The sequence below is a fragment of the Hemiscyllium ocellatum genome, chromosome 7 (genome assembly GCF_020745735.1).
Source record: "Hemiscyllium ocellatum isolate sHemOce1 chromosome 7, sHemOce1.pat.X.cur, whole genome shotgun sequence".
Taxonomy (NCBI): domain Eukaryota; kingdom Metazoa; phylum Chordata; class Chondrichthyes; order Orectolobiformes; family Hemiscylliidae; genus Hemiscyllium; species Hemiscyllium ocellatum.
Genome location: NC_083407.1, coordinates 68,385,079 through 68,403,924, shown reverse-complemented (window position 1 = coordinate 68,403,924; position 18,846 = coordinate 68,385,079). Strand labels below are relative to the sequence as shown.

Here is an 18,846-nt window from a genome sequence, read left to right as displayed (position 1 = left end):
AGTAATTTGTGTTTAGGTGTAAATTGCCTAATTGAAGAGCCTCTCGGCTATTGTCCTTGCCCCTCTAAATCAACCACCAGTGTGTCTTTACAGATTAATAGATTGGAAAAACGAATAGTGCTTTCACAAAGCAAAATACACATGGTGTCGACCGTTTCTGTTTCTAAACTATGTACCTTGTCGTATTGTTGTTCGCTCATCCGTTCTGGAGAAAATCGAAAGGAAACACATTCCCACTTGTAATACTAAACGTTCACAGATTGGTGTAACCAACTTACTCATTTATCAACCAACAAACCGAGAAAAGAGTTTAACATGCACCCTGAACACTACTGTTGTAATATTTATCTGAGCCCATTTCTCTTTCAGAAATGTTGCTCTAGTAAACATCGGTTTGTATCTATACATATTTGGCACAGAATTGCAGATCCCTCGTTTTTTTTAGGATTCTGCATTCTTTTATGTAAGGTCTCTTTTCATGACATTTGTTCACGTCTGCCTCGCAACATAAGCTGTTCTCATATATAAGAAAACATGTCCCGATACCAAAAAAGGAAAACTACTCACGCTATTCAGCTTATTACTACTAAATTTATTTTTTTGAATTTTAGTAGCACGAACTAATTTTGGTATCGTTTTTGAACATAAAAATGTACGCAATCTTGCATTGTAGGCTTGTAACAATAATCCATCCAGCAGCACAATTACAAATACCATTTTCTCATTTTAAATAAAGAAACCACAAAACACTGTCTAATTCTTGATCACTATAAATCTCGAATATCAACACAATATACACAAAGAGATGGAATCGCAAAAATACACATTACAAGCAAAAATAGTTGTGGAAACCACAAATTACCACAACAAATCACTGGGCCTTCATTATAAAATAAAAAAAAGACCATGAACAAGCGTCGCAGCCTTTCATTTTCATGCTAGCAGACTACACATGTACCTTCCTGAAGTGTACACCTCACCATGTCTTCACCACTTAGTGCCTCGCACTTGTTAAGGTTACTAAGGTGTGCTGTGTGATAAAAATAGCCACTGACTAGAGTCGCAATGATTTCAGCTGCAGCTAGGGTGACTTTCTCCTTTTTGTTTCATTTGCTACATTTGAGAACAAAAGTGAGGCACAAGACAAAGTCCCTTCAATGCCATTAAAAATCAGCAGGAAAGCACCTACAAGCCATGTTATCGGTACATGCAATTTCTGCCTGGAAATGTCTCATTATATACACTTAAGGAGCCATTTATAGGATGTCCTTCTATAAACTTGTGAGGTCTGTTTGTTGGTCCTTGGAAACAGTTTGTAACTGTTGATTGGAAGTAGAAGAACCAGAGGACCTGGTCTTTGTATTAGGCAGTTTGTGATCTTTTTTCCACTTCATTCTTCTGTTTTGAAACCAAATTTTGATCTGGCGTTCGGAAAGACACAAAGTGTGGGCTATTTCAATACGACGTCGTCTTGTCAGATACCTGTTAAAATGGAATTCCTTTTCGAGTTCTAAAACCTGCTGCCTTGTGTAGGCAGTTCGTGAACGTTTTGGTTCTCCTCCTGTATAATTAGGGTTCACTGAAAAACAAAACAATTCAAAAACCATTCAAAGCTGGACCTAAAGTTTTTCAAATGCTTTCACCATACAGTCCTAAATACAATGTCTGCACCCACACTGCACTGGAACAGTGCCTCTAGCAAGAAGTTGAAATATGTTATTAAGGATCACTTTAAAGTTCTTTCGGAATTGAAGATCTAACATGTCCCTGTTAATCCCAGGCTCGAGTTTTCACATGGAGTCAGCCACATGGCCAGCGGCCTATTTCCTCAGCAATAAAAATTTATGATGGGTGTAATTGCCGGTCTTTTTAAAAACCGCTCATAAATCCTTTCTTGAAGGAGTTATTTACGGTAGACCTATATCAATGGGTCGCAAATATTTGTCAGGGAAAGCGATGCAGCAGGGGAGCGAAAACCAAAAAAAAAAGTGGTCCTTACCCGTGTTAACGTGGATTTTCTTCATCCAAGGATAAACCACTGCTGGCTGTTTGGTTGCTGCGCCGTTTTGGTTCTTTGAATTATGTTGCTGCTGGCTGCAGGGCCGGCCTATGGACACTTGGAGCGGTGCAACTGGCTCCCCCTGCCCTGTGAGGTGGCTCTGAGGAGCGGGCTGTGCCTGCACATGACCCCTTTGCTGCACTGGAGAGCCCCGAGCGTTGCTGCAGCTGTACGACTGGCCGCTGTAGTTTGACCGTGGATAGATTCCTTGGTGCTGAAAATCAGAATCCTGCGACTGACTGTAATACTCTGGGCAGTGGTCAGGTATGTAGTTATTTTGCGAATATTCCTCGCAAGGAGGAAATTTGGGATCCACATATTTAGTGTTCATCAAATACGAACTCATGGTCATTAATTTCTGAAGGTGGAAAATACTAATTTTTCTCGAGTTGTCTTTTTTCCCGTTCCATAAAGCCCTCCTACTTGCTGTCAACTGAATAAAGTTAGTCACCCATGTGACTGTACGAGCCAATGGCGAGGTCGGGCCCGATTCCCGGATAAGGAAACAGCTAATGACAATTTTTTACAAACTTCATCCAGAAAGCCTTGATTTAAAAATAAATTATAAACTGCAACGTCTTTGGTTTTTTTTCCAGCAGTCACTAAGTATTTCAAATAGATTCCGAAGAATGCATGCAATAGAGGTTTCCATTTGGAGAGAATAATGACCACTCACTGAGCGCCCGAATATTGCTCAGGTAATTTGTTCTTTTGTCAAAAGAGAATTTCCACCATTCCTTGCCGCTTTTCAAATAAATCAAGGATAGAGAATGCATTCGGCGTCTTTGTATTTTTTGTTGTTGTTTTCTCCCGAGAACAACGTGACAATAGCGAGGGAACTTGGAGAAACGGCCGGCAATCCAGCGTACGCAGGGTGACAAAGGAAGCATCCCGTTAGACAACAAAAAGAATAACGGAGCTGAGGAAAATAATTACAACTATTACCGATGCAAAGAAGTCTTCTGGACAAAGTTATTCAAAGACAAACATAGTCTACTCCGATAAAATTAGAACAAAGCTCCATTTAACACAGAAAAACACTTTGCACATGTTGCTTAAGGACATTGCAAGATCAACGCTCTTTGCTCTGAAAGTTTAAAAATCTGCAAAGTAGGATATAAGTTTTATATCTGATAGCCTCCAATGTTTTCGCTCCAATTTCTTCACAATTTGTTTTTCTCCTCTGACATTCACGCACATCTATGATCTTTCTAAATTAACGCAGCAACTAACTATTCAGTTTGTAAGATGTATAATTCGAATTTTATCTTTTGACCTTCAATGTATTTTGATCCGATTTAATTCAAAAGCATCGTAAGCTAGTCAAACGCCATACGAAACCATAGGCCAATCTTTGTAGATAATTTATCGCCATCGCCATGGAAACGGGCAGCATTGAGAAAGAAATACTTAAGTTTGTGTAATCTTAGATTTCCGGAGAGTAAATCCGGAAGTTTAGAAACGACTAATGATCAGTAAATCAACACGTTAAACATCGCAGTTCGATTGCGAAGGGGAGCCAAAATAAGCCATTCAAAACTGAGCGGCGAGATCTAAAAGCTCACTCAATATTGAAAACTGGATTCAAAACCCAAAAAAAGGCCATTCTTAATCCAATTACTCAGTCCTACTTAGAACTAAATCAGTCGAAGCAGTAAAACCCACGAAGAGCAAATTGCTGATTTTCGTAGTGTTGGCATCGACCATAGACTCCCCTAGAAACGAATCTGTGACCGAAACATCACACAAATTCGGTTCTACAGGGTATATATAGACGACGGGTTACAAACAAATTCGGTGACTAATTACAACAAGGGAAAGTGCTTTAAAAGATTGCACTTGCAAGCGAACTCCAAAGAGTTAATTGTGGTCTACTATCAATAGCTAAGCAAGCAAATTCCAGACAAAGCGCTTGTTAAACTACTTAACTGTTTAGCCATTGAAAAATAACAGAAGTCGTTCTTTTATTTTTAATAGGTGGTAACAAACATTTCTATGTTCGGCAGTGGCAGCAATATGAATCAGCGTGCAGAGCGGGCTTGTGTATACAGTCTACAAGGCAGAAGTTATTATTTGTTACTGTGTTTATGAACCCTGCGTATTTCAGAGAGATTTTATAGGAAACAGTTTGTACCGATCCGCTCCAGCTAACATTACTAAGTGCCCCAGCGTGAATCAATAATTGCTCCAGATGCTAATAATTTGAACTCACCACTAACAAACCGCAGGATGTTATAACAAATATCGCCCGGCCTAAACAATTCCTAAATCTAATCAAGTTATACATGGGAGCACAAATATTGGTTTATTTCGAAGTGTTTTCCACTTATTGCTCCTTCCATAAAGTGATAGCAGCCCAGGAAAATAACGATTGTTTGTTCTATTCTAATCTCTACCATTTCCTGGGAGCTGGATCAAATAATACTGCCAGCAGTATGCTTCCACATCTAATTAACACAAGTCAGTTGGTTCGCCATATGCAAGAACAGAAAATATAATTTAATCTGCCAACTAATCAGGACTCCCTTTGCCTCACACGTCTAAGGTGGTTTCTAAACTCGAGTGCATTGTAGGTTCCTTACTTTGCTCTCCCCAATGTCCCTGCAGTGCCACCGCGTTGTGTGTTAAAGGCTGAAGGGCACGGGGTCAGACTGAAATCATTTACAAACACATCGGAAAGTTGCATTATTATTTTCACTTTAGCGAGTGTCACACGCTGACCTTTTCTAAGTGTGTGAATCTTGCCGAACTAACTGTTTAGCTAGGTTTACTGTAATCCTCTTCTTACATTCTTGCTGTGCTTTTTGTAAAAAAAAGGGCACTTGCGAAACAGGCTGGGAATAATTATAAACGTGCGCCAACGAAAAAAAAGAGTAAATGTATTCAACAGTACAAAGATTTCACCTAAATATTTTGAGATACGCTGATTAACAAAGTAACGTTGAAACTGTACTTTCTGACAGTAAATGGGTATGTTCAGTTCCTTATTTAGCTGCTGTTTCTATCGAGAACAACAAAGGTCTCGGTTTATCTACGTTTTATTGTAGAACAAAAATGACCCTCTGCAAACGTTCAAATCTATACATCAGCCTTAAATAAGTTGCTGTTTAGATTATTTTATCTTTGCAAGAGAGAGAAAAAATAACCTCGCTAAAAGTTTAATCTTATTTACCTGTGATTTTTTTTCGTTTACCCCAGTGCATTAGGGAAGAAAAGAGCTAAACTGTTTTCCACAACCAGTGACGCCAACGAATGCACCAGCAGTGAATTCTGCTTTTAAAAGCCTTTTTGCAAGGAAAATCCCAGATATCGTTGCACCAGCCGATATTTCGAAAGCCAATTCCCTTTACAGTTCAAATTATCGCACATTGTGAAGCTGATTGGTACTACGCATTTTAATATTTGTTAGACGCTGTGACCTGCATTTCACCTTACTGCTCGACTCGTTCAGACAGGTCAATGCCAAAGAGTTATTGATGAACAAACCCGATTAAAATTCACCTCTTTTTTTAACTGCCCACACAAGTGCTGCGACTTTTGATCTTCCAGATTTTGACCTAGAGAATGTCAATGCAAAGTAAGTGTTTGGGAAGTGAACCCTATATTTATTCATAGATTCAGTGGTTCAATGAACGCTATTATTGTCATGAGTCTGCTAAAGGCCTTCCTACGTATACGTACAACAATTTAAAAAAACCAAATTGGATTTTTAAAAAGTTCACCTTTCTGGTGACCCAGAAAGTCATTTTCTTGCAGAGGTCCGCAGAGCATAAGCAAGACTGTTTTGCTTTTCAGTAGCAATTACTGTTGATTACTTATCAACGCCTAAAGATTCGCATTGTAAAACTTCGTGCTGAAACGAAGGATCCATTGCGCTGGCCCATTGCTTTACGAATACCGGTTAAACATTATCTGGAGCTATTTAAAGTGAGTCCTTGTTTGACGTTTATCTCGTGACTTATTGAGGCCGTTACTTGGAGGGAAAATAGTATCGGATATTATGTGTAAAGATGGACTGGAATCTGTAAATGTCTGAATTTAATATCCTAGCAGTGATTATAATTAGTTAAGGTGACGAAGCAATAGTAGACCTAAGGTGAAAAGAAACATTGACAGTTCCTGACGTGGAAGAGACAGGATATAAACATCTCTATTACTGGCTTTTGATAGCTAAATTGTAACTTGACTGAGGAGGTTTTACTGTCCATTTGAAAGCAGAGGTCTTTAACCTGCCTAATTTGATGTGGGGCTTTCTCGGTTTTGGTTACTCTGATATTGTCAGATTTTCTTTAAATATGCAGTTTTAAAATATTAGCGTCACATTATATTTGTGAACATATTAATACGCCATTTTATTAACTAAATCACTCATGTCTAACCAAACAACAACGAAATACTGAAACCTACCTTCATTTAAAAAGTAGCAAAATGTTACAATGAGCAATATGAACTTTTAATAAACTATTATTTTATTAATTGGTCAACCATTACAAAAAGCAATATGAAATCGTAGGCCTAGCCGATATAGTCCACGAGAAGGAATGCCCTGGTTTAGTTAGCTGAACAGTTTATTTGATGAACTGGCAGCCATAAGACTTGCTGTTGACCTACATGTTTATAGTGGCTGTGATATTACATCTGTAGAGTTTGGAATTTGCTGTTGTCTACACGCCTCTGTTGGCTCTAAAGGAGTACACTTTAAATATCTGACTTAATTACTGCCACGTCACTCGACAAAGTGATTTTACAGATGTTATTAAAACCGAAACAATAATTTTCCTCCAAATGACCTTTTGGAAATACAGCCTTGCACTGGGAGGCGCTGTGTTGAGCATCACCAGTTCAAAATAACAAGCCAACTAAATCTGGCTGTGGATCGACACTATCACAGTAAGACTTAAACACGATTATATTTTATCTGAATTTATGCTGTATGTATAAGAATCTTGTTCCTTTCAGGAAAATTGAATGCAACATCATTTCTTCTATGCCGTTGTACAAATTAAACAGAGAATCGTAAAGACCGTTAAGTTACACACACTTGTATCTAGGACCATGTTAGAATCCAGGTTACTGCTCCCATTTAGACACATGATGTGACCAAATCATTTTCCATACAAACCACATTCGAAACAATTAACCGCGTCCAATTATTCGTCACGATTTATGAGGTAGCACAATTACTTACGAAAGATCTTCCTCCATTCTGCCATATCTGTAATAAAATTTTAAAAAATTCAACAGTTAATATTAAGTGAACCATACATTAAAGATGGAGTTCAATACACATATAAACACGTGGGCTTTCTTATCCAAGCTACTCATAAATAAACTGAAGTACTGTAACCGCCATGAGTTCTTCATTACATTATTTTCAAGGGTAAATATTTTCATTTTGCTCCACAAAAAAAACCTTTACAAAAGCAGATCTGTATTTTTACATGCAGCATTTCAAACAACAATCGATCATTTGTTTTTGGCCTACTAATTAACTTGACATTACCAGTTTTTTTTCCAAGTTGCTTAAGCACTTAAAATGGCATGTACTGTCATGTATTCGAGGTAAACTGCAATTTCAACATTGCCTTTACGTAGTCGTAGCTGTTAATGGCATCTGAGAATGCACATTTAAACCGTTCATAAGTTAACGTGACCACTCATTGAACTTTTACAATACATCCGTAAGCTTAAAATATCGATCTGTAATGAAAAGCGACATTAATAAAAAAGTCCTGTGTGGGTAGTAATCCATTCTCAAATATTTTCTCGTTTATCTTGGCATGTCCCTTTTCTCAGTGTTCGGTTTGGTATCCTCGTCAGTTGCCGTGTTATTGAACATTTAAAGCAGAAATTGTTTTCACTCTGCTGCCACTCCAACTTCTCTAACTTCGAAGAATTTCTACATCTTCATTTTTATTTTATTTTAAATTACGTAGTGATCAATTCAACTAAATTAGGTTAAAAGGGCGAAACTATCATTTAAAACAAAACAAATCCGAATTCCTTCTGGCTGTACTGCCCACAATTTCACTTTTTTAAACTACACGTCCTTCGACTCAACTGTTTGGGCAGAACCAGCCCCCTGTCATGTTTAATTTTTTCTAAAAAAAAAAATTTTTGAGTGAAAATTCAGATTTCAGATCCCGTCTTCCACTGCTTCTGAATTTCTAGTCCGCCCTCTCAAACAATTTTAAACCTTGCAATGTCATTCTATGTTTCAAATAACATCTGGTCATAGCTGTTGTCGTTATATAACAAAAACAATTAACACGGCTGGTTCATGGAGACATCTCATTTCTGCGGGACATAAAAAGGGGTTCCTTGAGAATTTCGAACAAGATCTCGCCGATTGCAGTGTGCTCTTATTACAGCGCTTCTCATATTGAATAGTTGATTTGCAACTTTTTTAAAAAAAACATTAGAACTTTATTCCTTTTTAAAAAGTACTTTAAGCCGAATATTGTTAGCCATTGTGTTATATTTCTAGTCCAATTTGTTCGGAATCAGACCAGTTAGAAAATCTGCGTGACTGTGGACGAATTTGCGGCATCTATAACCGGACAAATGCTTTGAAAATGTCGTACAATCTCAGCAAATTAATATAGAGGAAGATCGGCAAAGAATATGCAAACATTGTCTTACTCTTCTTTAAACTTGCAGAATTATTTCTCACATCAGGTTACATTTCCCAAACAGATTTTCAATTCATCTCGTACATTTATGCAGGAACAACACAAAGCTGGCCTAAGAAAATTATATATCTACCAGACGTGATCGTGCAGCACAAGGTCTTTTTTCTAAAAATAAAGAATTCTACTTATACTTGCTTGAAGGGTTAGATAAAAACTATAGTTTATTTCTGCATTTTTCAATTAGTAGTTAAAAAGAATAATAAAACACGTTGTTTATGATTATAAATTTGAACTTATAATTAGAAATTTTAGAACATATATAAAGTATATTTTGTTAAGAATATTGTGATATAATTTCCCTAATTGAACATGTATCGTGTAACTGCTAGTTGTTGAAACTGAACTCACGTTGCGTTGTGATTTTGGTTTTTTTGGCTGGCCTAGAAATTGTGCATGCGCCCAAGAGCTTCGAATGACATCAGGTGTCATGCGTTCACTTGCTCTTTTCCCGATTAGAAATAACTTACTTGCGGTTTTTCCAGTGCGAAAGTACCAGGACACGAGAACACTACCAAGTCATAACCGTGGAACAGGACAGCTTGCTTCTTGGTGTCACTTTCCACGGACCCTCTCAAAAACACTAACCATCTGCACTTGTCTGCTCTTAACCTAATATATGATGTGAATTATATTTTGGCTTGTCAACTCCCAAACCATAAAACAAAGTTTAATGACATCACGTGCCCCTCCGTAGCCAGTCAGGACGTTGCTCTGTGGCGTCCCTATAAATAACCCTTAAACTTTAAAACTTTTATTCACTAAAGACAGTCAGGTTCATCGAAATGCTCTCCCACTAATATAAAGCCAAACGTCTGAGCACCCAGACGAAGCGTGCCTTGGAGAATAAGCTGCCCTTACTTTAATACGCAATATGGACAGTAGTTCTTATGCAGCCAAGGGGATCTAGACGATTTGGTAAGTGCAAATACCCTACAAATATACGTGACTGATAGCTTCTAACTTACAGTGAAATAGATATAGGTGGACTGAGAATGGAGAAACAAGTCTTTTTACAGTTGCTGCTACCTATGACTTTGTTTCCCTATTTCTGTCGCTTCGACGGCTTATTATTTCCTTCTGCTTTTCGGAACACAAATATTCTCAGAAAAGTTAGCATGGAAAATTATTCTATGCAATGGATACTGCTGCAAATCCTTCTTATAAGTAACATAATTTATGCAATACGTCCTATAAATTGCGGCATCACTTTCCTAAGTATTTATGTCAACATCCATTAATAAAAACAAACTCGAATTATTCTTCCATTCAGTAAAATCTGTGAAATTATCTTTGGACATTTGACGTGTTTGTAGTCGAGCTGCCGAGTTTCTGAAGTATGAGTCATATTCTTTAATTAAATAAAGTTATTGGAATAGTATGAACTCGACCATCAGTTCTTGCCAACAATAATGTTTTTTTCTAATTCAGAAAAAATTGAAAGACGGTTCAACCCAAGGAACTTTTATGAGTTCTGAAGCATTGGGGCTAGTGTTCGGAGAACTTGGGTGTCAAACCGAATAGGTGTAAAATGAGAAAGTGAATGGCTTTTTGTCTTTTCACAAGAAACCAATTGTCCGCCTTTTTACACATCATTAGAGTTCAAACGCCAGGTGAAATATTTATTGATAAAACTGACTTTATTTCAATGTAGGCAAAAAGAAACTCACTTATTTCATGTACATAGGACAAAGTCAGACATTCAGACATTATATCTGTACAGAATATACAAGACATATATACCTGGGACCACAGCAACACTCGTGCCATAAACATTCCAAGGCAAAATCAAACAAAAGAAAGTTTGATGTAAAAAGAGATGACAGGAACAATATTCATCTAAGTTTATAAAATATTATTAATTTAAAATCTTAGCGAAGCTCTATTCCGGTATGGGATTCGTTTGTTCAGAAACCAGATATACAGCACAACTTCATTCTGTTCTCAAGAGATAAATGGCTTGCTTGGCTACATTAAGTCGTTTGACCCCTTTCTCGCTCTTTCTCTTATAATCTAAATTTAGGCATGGCCATTACCATCAATGTATAAAAACATGATTTAACATCTGTTGGTGACAACTGATAAATTGTATTCTTTTCTTGGTAAATTGATAGCAAGACGTTGTACCCATATGAGAACAACGTATTAATAAACGCATCTCATAGAGGAGTACCTAATGTGGCCAAACAACCTTTCCTATTGCAACTTAAAAGATCATCTGGACAGTAATATTGTATAGCCAGAATTAGGATGAAACAGGCTATGGCTGAAAGCCTACTCCTGGGGGGCTGACATTTATACTTTTCAATTTATTGTCCTTTTTCCATTTCATTCTTCGGTTTTGGAACCAGATTTTAATTTGTCTTTCAGTCAGGCACAGGGCGTGAGCGATTTCTATCCGGCGGCGTCGTGTAAGATATCTGTTATAATGGAATTCCTTCTCCAGCTCCAGGGTCTGGTACCGAGTATATGCTGTCCTCGTTCGTTTCCCTTCTAGCCCACTTAAGCCTTCTTGAGAAAAAGTTGAAAGATGCATTACTACACGCAGTGGAATTTACGAACTTATACAATATCAGACAAATAGATTAGTGCCTATGTCCACTATATTACAAAGTGTTAATTGTTCGGATATTTTATGTGAAAATAATATAAAATATTTGCATTTTCAGTCGGTAAGATGCAAGGTATGGTGCAACTTTTGGCTAATTGCTGTCCTATTTCGGAGCAACAGTCTTAATGTTCCCATATGACTCAAACTGTCATCCTTTTACGATTAATCATTATATATTTAGCTCATACTTGTTATTTAATTACTCAATCTGAACAATTAATTCGATCAAGAATAAAAGGCATGTCAAAAGGTCGAATTGCGTACCTTGGTTAAGGTGCATCTTTTTCATCCATGGGTATATCTGCATTTGCAGTGCTGGATCCTTGTCTAGTTGCCCACTTTCCGGTTTGGGGCTGTTCGTCCCCTTAGGATGTTCATCGTTAACCGGCGATGTGTCCTGGTTACCGTGGTATGAATGATTGGATTCTGTAATAATCGCCCCCGTCTTAATAGCACTATCTGATGAGCTTATTAAAGATCCCGAACAGAAGGCAGGTTCAGGAGATTTCATTTTCACCCCAGATGAACTATGAAAGGTGTTATTGACTGTTTGCAGGTAATTGGTGGACCTTTCATTGTCACCACACAGATTTGAGTTCGAACGAGTCATGCTGAGGTCTATCCCGGTGTAATCATAGCCATACCTGGCGGAGAGCATCGTCGACTCCCTGAAATGCTCGCCGACAGAAGCAGTATTTCCATAACTCGGCAACTGATAATCGTGGCCATTTTGGTAGCGACCTGAGAAGGAGTTTAAAAAGTAGGAACTCATCTGCCTTTAACGGGTTTTGATTTGTGGTTCTTAGACGTTTATTCGGCACTAGACCGAGCGATATATAATGAAATATGGAAATAAAAGGCACATGTCATTTCTCTGCTTTCTACGTATGCAACCAAATATGGGGCACAAGTTTAGATCACGTGCTTTTGTTGACCAGTCGTAAATTCTTGTGCCTGACCCTGGGGGTAATTCATGCAGTGAGAATACTTGCTATGATTTAGCCAGCATGATCCTGTAGCGCCCCCTGCTGGCAAACATGAGGAAAGCCAGATTCACATCAGCACTTTATATAGGTTCACACTTTGCAACCTATTTTCCATATAGGTTTATTTGTAAAATGGTTCACACTTAAAACCCTGTTAAACCTTGGGTATGAAAGCTGATTTCTGTTACCTGAAATTCGATTTTATTTAACTGACGACATATACAGGAACACAGACACAAAATGTGTATGCGAGTAAAAATTTCCTGTTTAGTAAGTTTGTAAGTGTATAGGTTTGTGTATAATGCATATGTAAAGTAATTTGTGGAATTGGTTTGTGCTGACGATAGGTACAATATTAAGAAACTACAGACGTTGATCTGATCCGTTTGTTATTCAGCATTACACCTTAATAATTCAAAATATTTTGTAACACAATTAACGTTTTAAATTCAATTCAATTTAAAACGTTTATTTCGTATTAATCATGTATTTAATCCTTTAGCTTGATGTTGGTTGAAAAGAATGATTTGCTTGTGGCGAACTGCATAAATGGAAATAAATAACAAGTAAATCTTCTCGATATCCGACTCTGATTTTTAGTCCAAGGTTTAGGATGTTTAACTTCTCTTCCTTTTAGGCAACAATTTAGGGAAAGTTCGTTTTCCTGAAAGACAGCTTATCCCTGTATAGGATACAGAGGCAGCCTTCCCTCACTTACACACACAGCCCGGGTTTCAACACCTATAACGATTACAATGTCGTTTTCGTAGAACACAGCGCACAGCTATTTCCACATTACGTTGATATCTACATACACTGCGCATTCACAAAGTTTCCCATTAGTTTGTCCAGGCAATCCCACAATTTGCCCATGAAATTCCTGTTTCTGGATAATTGTGTGTTGTCTGTTATGATTGGGGATCTTTTTTTTAAAAAGAAACAGACCAACATGGTATTTTATTTTGTGACTGGTTAAGTCGACCCTGAAACCAACCAGAATCGACTAAGAAGCTAAGCGGGCGTGGTATAGGGTTTATTTCTATTTTCGCCGCGGAATTCCTCGTGAACGTTACTACAGTTGTCCCTTGTACAATCTATGTTTTACTTAGATGGAGGCATATATCTAAAACTCTGATACCTGATGCATAATCCTGTGTAGGTGCTGATGGAATTAAAACAAATTTAATTGTGGAAAGATGGCCTTCGGGTAAATATATACAGATTTCCAAATGATATCGTGTAGGCTCCAATTTTGCTCTGTTATCGTTCTCTGCCACGCAGATCCAAACAATCTGAACCAGCCAGAACGGCAAGGAAACGAACCGAGAAATAAATGCAGTATTTGTAATCAAGATTTTTCTTTTTCGGTTTGACGAATAGGCTGCGTATAAATTTTAGATTGCGATTTGTAAAGGAGTTGATAATGAAGGACAAAGGTGTCAAACATCGACCGTGATAATGCGGGCCTTGCAGGACTTCTTACAAAGATCCGCTCAGAATGGCAGTAATCTTTCAAACAGGTGGAGTACATCAATGCTTTGTTTCTTTTTCTTGGCAAAAAAAGGGTGTTCCTACAGATTAGTCAGTGCATCGGTTAGCAACAAAATAGGGTTCTTCGGGTTTATGTTTTGACCGCCCCACCCACACATACTAGTTTCTCATACAAAACCGTACAGAATTTGATTTCCTTTCTATCGCAGGAACATTTAGATGTTATTTACCCTGACAACTTGCAGCGCTGGAGAATTGAGTTACTTTTACTTATTACACCCGAGCTTTTAAGAATTGAAGGGCTAAAGTATTACCAATTAATTGAAGTCTAAGCAAGTTTCAATGGAAATATTATTGTAGTTTGTAATCACAGCCCGTGCAATCCATGCCAGGATACAACATCAACCCACAAAGACCCCAGGTATTTATTCTAGGCCCCGGTTTCAAGGTGGAACTGCATAGGCCTTCATTAAAAGTGCATTGATTCCAGATCAATCATGGATTACAATTTATAGCTTAAGAAGTCAAAATATAATATTTTAACAAGTGCATTTTAAATAAAATGCCAGACTATGGGGATGGTTTTATTTATCCTTTGTGAAGTTTGATTTGTGCACCCTTGCAATTCTGTTCGAAGAACAGAGTTGCGACACTGTCCAACTGACTCTGTCTAAAGCTCGTAAATCTAAGGCTGCGGCAGCCATGTGACAGTCGGTAACAGAAATACTGTCTTTGTCCTGCACTAACAAATCAGGCCGTTCTTACAGTACACGTTATGGAATAGAATGGCTTTTTGCTGCTGACTACAACGATTTTTTTTCTACTTTACCGAATATTTGTACTCTTGAAACTTTTGAAATAGAATACCCAACAGTCAAATATTTTACCCTTTCACCAGGCACGATTGTGAATTATGCTCTGACAATGGAAAGTATAAATTATTGCGTGCATCACATACTAATTCATTTTTGTTGATTGTCATTTTCCAGTGCGTCTCCCTTATGACAAAATTTAGAAGATCGCGTTCTGGAAATTCGTTGGTTTGCCAAAACTACGAGGATCGAATTGTCTTTGAGATTGCAATAGACCATTTCCCTCGAATCTGTGCGAAGTGTTTGCATTAAGATTTACTTACTTTCACAACGAGATGCCAATATAAAAGCAGTGCAATAAATGGTTTAATGCGAACTGGCATTGGGAATCAGACCACCTTTTGTTGCAGAAGTTAAATGAAACATGTTTCATTGAAATTATTGATTCTAATATTTTGCTATTATGCTGAAATCATTTGGAAATTATTTTTGAGCATGGCTGGTACCGAAGATGTAATATGAGCAAAACTTTTTCGGGTAGCGTTTCTAAATGCACAATTGGACACTTAGTATGAATTACACATACAAGCGAACAGATAGGCAGATATTCACACACACATAGGTATACACACAGAGACAGATACAACGGTGCCTGTTGCGTACTTTAGTCGGTTTAGCAAAACCACGACGACATGACGCATAATAACAAAAATTAAATAATTCGATTCTAAAACTAGAAAATGAACTGAATAACAAATATCCGCTTTCTGGTAATTTTAATTACAGTGACATTACTGTTGCTCAGTTTTCTTTTTCCATGTGTTCATGCTAAATTACGAATGATTAAGAAAAATCTGCGAAATCACTTTTCAGTCTGTTCATACATTGTAAAAAGTGCAGAGTGTAATAGTCACGTAACTCCGAAAAATCAGCTTTATTTTAACGAAAATTATACCTGAACAACCTTATCTCATTTAATTATTTAATGGAGGCAAATAATGCTTGATTTTCAAAGTCTGTAAAATAATTGCCTGACAAATTGGAATGAAGATGGGCGATGCATTGAGAATTAAACAAAAGGTATTATGAACAGAATTACTGTCAAATATTGCTTGAAAATTAGGGTAAACCTGCAAGTGCTTTGCCAATAGCTAAAATAATACTAAAACTTCAAAACTGATAGAATTCGAGTGCACGTACATTGCTGTTTGTGAGTTTTGACTAAAAAACGTCAATACTTAATATAGAAACATTCACAACGTTATAAAGACTATGATGAAATTGCGCATGTTACGCTATCGATGCACACTCTTTGATTCTAGCTTCATTTTGAACAGCCTCGCTTTCACTTTCACAATATGTCTGTTGGTCCATACGTTAGATAGATAGACAGACATTTTGTTCGGTGTTTAATACTATTTTCATATACAAATAGGCGACAGATGCACAACAAATCAAGATCGCTATAACTATGCACAAAATGGATGGTCAAACTATAGTCGTTTAATCCGTTTTCACTAAAAGAAGATTGAAAGACAAATCAATTTTCAAATTATGAATATAAGCATACATTTCAAATGAGTGCAATTTTGATGTACAGTCAAAAACAATTTAAGCAATCCTCTCCGAATATTTAATAATTGGAAAAAATACATACAAATAATTGCCGAGGGAAATTGCAGAAATGATATATGATCAGCTCATCTCCTGATGACAATATCTCGCACACACAACCACCCCCTTCCACCTTTCTAGGTATACGTCTGCAGCAAGATTTTGCAGTTAAATCGCTAATAATGAGAAAAACTTCCACAACAAAGTAAAGGAATTCCACGATTTTTGGTGATCATTCTGTTTTGCATTGTGAATTCACTTAACATGGACTGGAGCTGTTGGTTCCGAACTAAAAACATTTCCCGCATGAAGACCCTACAGTTTTAATAAAATGTGCTATCCAATTTGGGGACAACTTGCGGGAAATTAATCACCGGATGGTTGAGCTGCTAATATTTTAAACATTGCAAATATAGACGCAGTTAGAAATTTTTCCTGATCCCCTGTTCATTACAAGTATATTGAGAGCACAGTCCGCTATCTATTGCAGGGCACTTATTGGAAGAGTATCACTCATTTGTGCAAAGTTCCGTCACGTGGTCAGACATCATTTAAAATGCTGGTTAAACACATCTCCAAAATTCTGATCGCTTCTGTGATTGCTGCACGGAATTATTAGGATTAAGGCAATGCATATCATTCATCTCTGCACCTAATTCTTATTACAGATGACGTTCAACACATATCCTTGTATGCAAAATAGCAGACAGAAACAAACTGAAACCGCCAATCATTAGCTCCCGGAAAAAAAAACCCAAGTCGCGCAATTTGCAATAGCACTACTAATTATCCTACTACAACGCTACACATTCTGATTCATCTCTGCTCTGGATCATATGAAAACATATCAGCTGTGTGTGGCGAAGCCTTCATTTCAAAGACAGCCACGAATCATAGCACTCCGTTCTATTGCGGGAAATAAATATTTAATTAATCTGCGCCACAGCCGCCATATGAATTCCAGTGACCACCTGGACCTGCTTCGTTCGGACCGTTTTCAAACCCGTGCTGGGGTCATTTAGCTTCAATAGCGCACCATCTCAGAAACAGTTCCCCAGAATCCAGCGAATGAAACAAACGCCTTTTTCCGGCTTTCCATTTACAGCAATATGATTTGCAACAGCAGAGCTAAAACAGCATAGCACTTACCCGGGTTAGGGCGCTTCCCCAATACAGTCACCAGCCTGATATTGTATTCCATTTCTACTTTTTCGATCAATAAAATAACTTGAAAAAGGTAAGGCGAAAATTGAAGGGTAAATGGAAGACTGTAAACAGACGTCAGAGCTCTGTGAGAGTGATTAGGTTGCTGAATCCCAGCATGAGACGAATGACTTCCTCACAGTTGTACGGAAAAGGACTGGACACTGCGAATACAGCAGAAAGTCTCCTTTTTTTGCAAGCAGCTGGCGTCAAATACCAACGACAAAAGCAGGCAAGAGGAGATACTGACAGAAAAGACGATTTGAGACGAGTTAGCAGCGGAATGCAGTGAAATATTCACAAGGGAAATCATGAAAAGGCCATGAACGCAGTTACTAGATTCACATGACCAATGTCAGCCAATAGGATCACGGGCTCCGTCGTAAAAGGTCCATTACAAAGTTGTAAATTTTCTTCAAACAAAAAGGAATTCGCAGCAATTCCTTGCGGATTTCACAAGTATAGCTAGCAAGCGCCATGTTCCCTTTAACGAGTTCTTTGCTACAGCTATTTGTTACAATATGTATTGTAACGAACGTCTTAACTAACTATATCAGCGGAAATACCGCGACAACATCAAGTGGAATATCAACCAATGCGGGGCGCATTCTATAGTGCAGCAAACAAATCGTTACAATTTGTTTGTTAATCGCTACTTCTTTAATACATCCAATAGATGTATCAAGTGAAGACATGGGCATTTTTGAAATTAAATCTCGTCAAAAACATAATAAAGCGGTAATACCAAGAATATATACTGCTGCCAGTTACGTATTAGAAAACTTATTTTCGTTTCCTCCCGACTTTCTCATTCCATTCAATAAGATCTAATTAAAAGTAGAAAGCAAAATAAACTAAGCAAAAGCGTCTGTAAAATACGCAACAAAACTGCGGCGCCTTCCGTCCTTCCTTCCAATAACAATCAAAATCTCAAGGAAAGTTGTATCTTATTCGAAGCTTTGTACGATGCATTTTGCACAGGTCAGAACAGAACAGTAAATAGATGCATATGTAGGGGCCGAATGACATGGAGCACGGCATTAAAGTCCTCGTGTGTCCACTGTGGGGAGAAAATGGGCATTATAAATTCTCGTGCTTCATAAGATTTGGCTTAATCGGCTAAAATAGCTTCGGCGCTGCGTTAACAGATTAGGCGTGAATGCAAGCATTTGAATCAGTTGGTTCGGTATATTTTTCCTTCAATGTCCGTGAGCGGGTTCGGTAATTACGGTTTCACCGTGTTGCATGCACGGGAACTTCGAGCATTAGAAGGAAAGCATGTCTGCTAGATATTTGCTTTCCAAGTTTCTCTATTATCCCATGCTTACCGCTGATTTAACTCTAGAGAAGGGCTAGCACGAGGCTGTCTTTGCTGCGGTGT

General features: G+C 37.8%; 2 protein-coding genes across 3 annotated transcripts; both read right to left on the bottom strand.

Moving 5' to 3' along the window:
* Window positions 1-637: 637 nt before the first annotated feature.
* hoxd4a (homeobox D4a) lies at window positions 638-2,566 on the bottom strand. The gene is made up of 2 exons (XM_060827950.1): window positions 2,000-2,566; window positions 638-1,579 (listed from the first exon to the last, which is right to left on the bottom strand). Exons 1-2 carry the CDS (start codon window positions 2,409-2,411, stop codon window positions 1,272-1,274), a joined length of 720 nt encoding a protein of 239 aa, XP_060683933.1. The 5' UTR covers window positions 2,412-2,566; the 3' UTR covers window positions 638-1,271.
* Window positions 2,567-10,499: 7,933 nt separating this feature from the next.
* LOC132817490 (homeobox protein Hox-D5) lies at window positions 10,500-12,131 on the bottom strand. Of its 2 annotated transcripts, none has more exons than XM_060827948.1 (2): window positions 11,624-12,131; window positions 10,500-11,259 (listed from the first exon to the last, which is right to left on the bottom strand). In XM_060827948.1, the coding sequence occupies exons 1-2, from the start codon at window positions 12,129-12,131 to the stop codon at window positions 11,009-11,011; spliced, it is 759 nt and encodes a 252-aa protein (XP_060683931.1). In that variant the 3' UTR covers window positions 10,500-11,008. The 2 variants fall into 2 exon arrangements, with proteins under 2 accessions (XP_060683931.1, XP_060683932.1); XM_060827949.1 differs by having other exon boundaries at window positions 10,500-11,256.
* Between the last annotated feature and the right edge of the window lie 6,715 nt (window positions 12,132-18,846).